Source organism: Cariama cristata, unplaced genomic scaffold (assembly GCF_000690535.1).
Source record: "Cariama cristata isolate BGI_N322 unplaced genomic scaffold, ASM69053v1 scaffold5268, whole genome shotgun sequence".
NCBI classification, from domain to species: Eukaryota; Metazoa; Chordata; class Aves; order Cariamiformes; family Cariamidae; genus Cariama; species Cariama cristata.
The window spans coordinates 1,288-7,559 of NW_009631557.1; the positions used below are offsets into that span (position 1 = coordinate 1,288).

At 38.7% G+C, this 6,272-nt stretch overlaps 1 protein-coding gene across 1 annotated transcript in view; it reads left to right on the forward strand.

Annotated features, from left to right (window-relative positions):
- Nucleotides 1-3,198: 3,198 nt before the first annotated feature.
- The window catches only part of LOC104166156 (1-phosphatidylinositol 4,5-bisphosphate phosphodiesterase beta-1-like), a gene marked incomplete at its 5' end in the record, with an annotated part of 70,618 nt that continues 67,544 nt past the window's right edge, over nt 3,199-6,272 (forward strand). The window contains 3 exons of the mRNA XM_009705999.1: nt 3,199-3,331; nt 4,197-4,250; nt 5,824-6,043. Coding sequence (XP_009704301.1) covers nt 3,199-3,331; nt 4,197-4,250; nt 5,824-6,043 — 407 coding nt within the window. The remainder of the gene's footprint in view (nt 3,332-4,196; nt 4,251-5,823; nt 6,044-6,272) is intronic.

The following is a 6,272-nucleotide window of genomic DNA, read 5'->3' on the forward strand; positions in this document are numbered from 1 at the left end:
AGATTCCACCTCCCCACATCTCTTTACTCACACACAGTGATTTATCTGAGCTGGCTTCTTACAGCTGTCAGAGGAAAACTGAGAGGTTTTTTTCTTTGCTACGTAGAAGTTTAAACTGCATCTCTGTAAGAAGTTCCCCAGGCTTCTTGCAAAACAGTAGTCAGATAAGCTACCCAATAGTGAATTGTTTTGAACAAATAAATTAGCCTTTCTTTAGGCTTCAGGTTACACTGCTTGTTAATTATCAGTGTGATAACATAAACAAAGAATGCTAAGCACTGACAAAATTTACAGCATCTTTTCTGTAGTTATTTGCAATGTTCCCATCATGAGCATAACATGAATTCCTACCTTTCGTTTTCTGGTCGGTTCTTGCTTTCCACCCTGACCTTAGAACACCTATTTTTTCAGAGTGGAAGCCTTGTTATGCCTGCGGTGTGGGTTTTGCAGCTTGAACTGTACTTACCTGAATACATTGTAAAACTTTATGAGTGTAGAGGTAGTGTAGGTTGCCTTCTCTTCACTGAATACATTGTAAAACTTTGACTGTAGAGGTAGTGTAGGTTGCCTTCTCTTCCCCTGCCTAGTGTCCTTTGTAGACAGCAGGAGTAAGCCATAGAAATTTGCAGAGAGATCCTTGGGATGAATTAATCCCAGCCTAAAGAAGATTGATGTAACTAATTTGTACGTTTTCACCCTACAGTCACAGGAGCAGAAGTGTGTAGGGGTCTAGGAAAAGCTAGCCAGAGTGAAATGCATTTTGACTGTGCTTGCTGGCGTACAGTCTCTGGGGCTGCATCTTAATTCCCACTGCAGAGTCAGGGAGTCAGGAGGCCTTGCTGGCTCATTAGTGTGTCTGACATGGAAGCAGCAGAGCTTCTGACCTGTTGTTTCTACCCATAAAAGAGGGTTGAAATGGGAACTATGTTTTGCATGCCTGGATATAAATCAAATTAAGCCAGTTGGCTGCTTTGGTTAAATAAAATTATTTTGTTAGGGAAAGTAAACAAAAACATCTCTAGGACAGCAGCTGCACTTAGCATGTCTGATACCACAACTTAAAATTAAAATTCAGGCATAATTTTGCAAATCATAATAGTCACACCAAGTTACAGACATGAAAAATAAGTTGATCTGATGCTTCTTATAGGGAGCCCTTGCTTACACTTGCTTATACTTTGCCAAGGAGGATAGAGGCAAACTGACTTAAGAACTGCTCACCTAGTCGAACAGTGCAGCACAGAGGAGATCTCCCAACCCCAATACATTGCAGCTCTTTTTCTCTATAAAAATAAAAATAGACCATGTACGTACGTGTCTGTATGGGTATGTGTCTTTCTCCTTAGTAAATATACTGTCTTGCCAAAGACATGGCAATATGTGGAATATAAACCATTTTCTGTGAATATTAAAACTATGAATTGTAAGGCTGGATTACATCATGTTTTAAAAAGAGCCTAAAGTATTCTCCACTAAGGAAAAATCACGTTTACTTTGGCATTCTGTGTGATGAATTATTAGAAGAGAAAGTGCTTTTTAATGAGATTAGACTGCTTGATGTAGTGAAAATTACTCTTTATTCACTTCCTGATCCTGTCTCACATTTCTGCTTTAGTTTCTGAAAACAGACATTTTATGTTCAAAACTGACAGGCAATATTAATAGTTTCTCAACAAGCTGTGATGCAGCATTTTGCACCACATGCAAACCTAATTCCAAAATAAGAAGATAATACCCACTTTCACTTTCCCGTGCAGTGAATTTTGGGGCACAAACTTGCCAGAAGTTAGGAATTCTAGCTTTATTTGTATTAAATGTTGATGATCTGTATCACAAACACTGCTTTTGTTAAACTAATGAATTGCATCCTGTGAGGAGTATATTTTAAGGAGAATTAAGGGGATAACCATGTCTCTGTGTGTTTGTCACAGCTACAGCTTTTGCCAGTCACATCGTTCTAATGTTATAAATGTTGGCTAGATCATGTTTTTCCTTATTTTATTGCGGTCATTCCTGTTTGATATAAATGAAGTTGTTGGCATTGTTTTTCAATTGCGTCATGTTTCTGACTATGGTATCTCTCGCCTATAATTTTGGTAAAAATAGGCTGTTGAGACAGAAGTCCTTTTGCAATATATAGTATGTTGGCAGGGCCAAGACGAAGGAAATCAGCAGCAGGAGCAGCACAAAATGGTTAGATCAAAATGTGGTTTGCCTCTATTGATGGCAGTGCAGGCTGATATTTTGCAAGTGTGCAGTAATCAAGGGGAAAAAAACCAACAACTGTGGTACCCTGCCTCTGCATGTAATGTGATTACCATCAAAGAGTGAAATGGAAGCAGCTGAAGGAGCAAATCCAAAACTACCCTGAGACACCATGGCAACTGGCCCCTTGCAGGGACAGCAGGAAGCAGGGCTTGGCCATTTCAAAATAAAAATTCCTTTGAATGACCTTCTGTTTGCTGAGTGCTGGGTGTTTGCTTAAAACCTGATGGTCACAAGGAAAATGATAAGATGCTTGATGCATAATACAATGTACGCTGTAAGCCTGAACCTTTAGGAAACTGGAGAGAAAGAAAAGATTGTGGAAAATGCTTAAATATTTGGATACCACAGATGTATTTATGCAGCAGGATGGAGGTACTGTTTACATATTTTCCTGGGAGTGTAATTACAAGAATGTAAGGTCTTGGGAATCAGAAGTATGTCTCTGTTCTGTAAGAACGGTGAATAATGGTAGTGCTGTGTGTATCTATGAAATTTAAAAGTAATTTTGTGTACATGTTTTGTTCACAGCAGGGATTTGAATAACATTTTCATGCCAGCTTCCACATTCTTACTAGAAAGATTTTATGGCAGAGAACAATACTTTTCAATAAAATACGGGTTTCAGATGTGGTGCAACTAATATGTACTGTGTTGAAAAATGTCCCTGATGAGTTATATCCACGTAAAATAAAAATACTTTTTCAGAATAATACATGCAGTATTTCTTCTTGAAATTTACCCTGCAAAAATGAACCATCTGGATTACCATGGCTCTTAAGGATATCTTTTTGTTTGTTTTCTTTTAGAATTATTTATATATAACATTTACATAATATTACATTTTAAAAAAAAGCCTAAACTAGACCTGCAAATAAATAATTCTAAGTCTGTTAGTTGGGAAGAGTAATGTAGATCATTATGTATTTTCAGATTGACCATGGAGATGCACCATCTGAAGCTAACAATGAACCTAGGCCAACACCAGCAGAAAATGGAGTAAATTACACTGCCTCTCTTACACCGAAACCAGCAACTCAGGTTGTCCATAGCCAACCAGCACCAGGTAAAAAAAAAAAAAAAAAAAGGAAAACAAAGTCCATCTTTTCAAAATAAATCTGGATTATAATTTTTCATGTACTTTGTGTTTACAGAACAAAGAGGAGGCTTGTGCGTGTTTGGTGTGTGTGTTTTTATAAAAACGGTAGAAATTTCCCACTACTTTTGTTTGCTGTTAGGGCCAGTCTTCTTCAAATATACAAATATAATATCTTCTATTTCAGAATTGCTTTTGTGGTGGAACTGAAGTTCATTACAAGCAAGAAAATTTGCTGGCTGGCTTGGGTTTTTTTGTTGCAAGTGCAGGAATCTCTTTATTTTTACAACTATGCCTGATTTATGCATGCAGTTACATCTTATTCCACACACAAAATAGAGTCTTAGATGCTTATATATTTTGTATTGACATATCTTCTGTAACAAATGCTTGTTAAACCACAATGTTTATAATTTTATGACTGCAGTCTTCATAGGCTTGATCTGACTGACTTCCAAGGAGCTGGATTCATCTTGTGTACAGAAATTTTTTACTGACATCATAATATAGGGCAGTTGTACTAACCATCAGCCTAATACCACTTAAATGACTCATATGAGTGGTATGAGTGAGTCAAACTGATACAAAACTGATACGAACAACAAAGCTCAGGTGGGTTTTCGGAAGGTTACCTTTTCATGTTGGTTCTCAGGGTCGGTGTTGTTTTCTGTGTTGCTATTCTTCTCCTCAAGAGATGTGTTTTCTCAAATGATTAATAAATGCCCATGTCAATGTGTGTCCTGTGTCACCTGCCATGTTTTAAAATGCAGTCGAGCACCACAATAATGGCTGCTGTTTTAAAAGACTTAGAATTAGTCATCTCTTTTACCTCTAGGTTCGGTGAAAGCACCTGCAAAGACAGAAGATCTTATTCAGAGTGTCCTCACAGGTAATAAATACACAGTTTACGCTGCATGAATGATACACTTTCTGTCCAGAGAAATGTATTTTTTATGAAATAGGCTGTCTGGCTTATACATTTCTTTGGGTGATTAGTAACACAGAGAAAATGTACGTACCATGTTTTCTTCCTCAGCTTTGAAGTCATTCAGTGTTTGAGCACATGTTTCATGAGATCGGTATTGGGTGCCAACAGGGAATTTTTAAAAAATATCCCATTGTAGTAGTTTCACAAGCACAATGTTACCATCTAATGCAGAGAAAAGACCAGCATTATCATGAGAACAGGAGCTAAATTTGCTCTGAATATTGTGAATAGTAGTGAAACATTTTACCTTCTTTAGCTTTGCAGCGTTCCCATTGCTCCTACACAACTGAAGTTACCATTACGTTAAGCAAACTGGCCTGTCAGTGCCCTGCTGTTCAATTGAGAGTCATGTCCTCCAGCTTGGAGTTAAGAGTTTAGATTGCAAATCTCCTAACTCAGTTTATTTTATAGTCATTCTCCTACATTAGAACCCACTCCGTGTCCAGATCCTGTGTAGGCATACATGTAGGTGTGGAAAACAAATAAGACACATGAAATTCTGCATGTTGATTGCTTCTTATTCAGTCTCCCTCATGTGCAGTAGGAAGAAGCTGGCCTAGATTGTGGGACTACCTGCTGGTCTCACACAGTCAGTCTGATGTGTGGGCAGGGGTTGTCAGTCTGGCTTTTCCAGAGCTGTGATCCCAGATAATGCAAGCTCCAGCTCTATTTTTTCTTTTCTTTTTTTTTTTTTTTAATTTGAATTTTGATTTGAGGTGAGCTCATGCAGGTCATGGTAGCAGACACTGAGCTTGAGCTGGGATCTGGGTTCACAGAGCAGGACGCTCTTAATAGCTGCGACCCTCTTCATAGCTTGTGTTGGAATGACAGCACCGGAGCACAGTTCTCAGCATTTAGCTACCGATCCTTTGCTGGACTGGCAGCCAGATGGCCATGACTCCTCTGATGCAGGGTCTCCATCAAGAGCGAAGTGAAGTCTCTCCCAAGACGCTGTGATGATACCGGGCAGATGCCTCCAACCAGTGCCCAGGTCAAGGCAGGAGAGCAGGCAGCTGAAGTGCTGTTTGTGAAGGGGGTTTAGGCATCAGCATGTTATGTAGCCCATCCACAGAGAAGGGAGACTTGAAGTGTTGATACAGTGGGTACAAAAAAGACCTGTGGACGTATGTACGTAAGGTTATGTTTTTACACGTTGAGCTGATGGGAATCTTTTGCATCTAAAAGGGATTGAGGAGAGAAAGTACATGTTTTTTTATTTTGTTACACATCTTGGTGTTCTAAATTTTCATCTTGCCTTCTTACTGTTGTATCAATTAAATTTACCACAGTATTTTCAATCTGGTTAGCTTATTTCCAGATAAGTCTACTCAGTTAGTTTAAGCTATCCCATTTCACTTACCTGCAGTAAACAAGCATGCTTTGTTTTAGTCCTGCTAATGGCAATATCTGGGTTCTGTGGTTGAAATCGTGCATTATTAGAAAATTGAAGTGGCTTTTGTAATTACCATTGTAGAAGTGGAAGCACAGACTATTGAGGAGCTAAAACAACAGAAGTCTTTTGTTAAGCTTCAGAAGAAGCACTACAAGGAAATGAAGGACCTTGTAAAGAGGCACCACAAGAAAACCACCGACCTTATCAAAGAGCACACTGCAAAGTATAATGAAATCCAAAATGACTACCTGCGACGAAGAGCAGTTTTGGAAAAAACAGCAAAGAGAGACAGTAAGAAAAGGTGTGTTGAACATAGCTTTCCTGTTCTTGGTACTGGAAATCTTTACTCAAGTCTTCTTTTATAGTCAACAATTAATATGGAGGTGACATTAGAGCACAGGAAAAAATCAAAAGCAGCAAGATTCCTAGGTAAAATGAAGTCAGGGCTTCCGATACGGAAATCATCAGAAAAAGCCCTCTCCATGATGTGCTGCTTCTCTGCTAGAAGCCAGATAAGTTGTTCACCACAT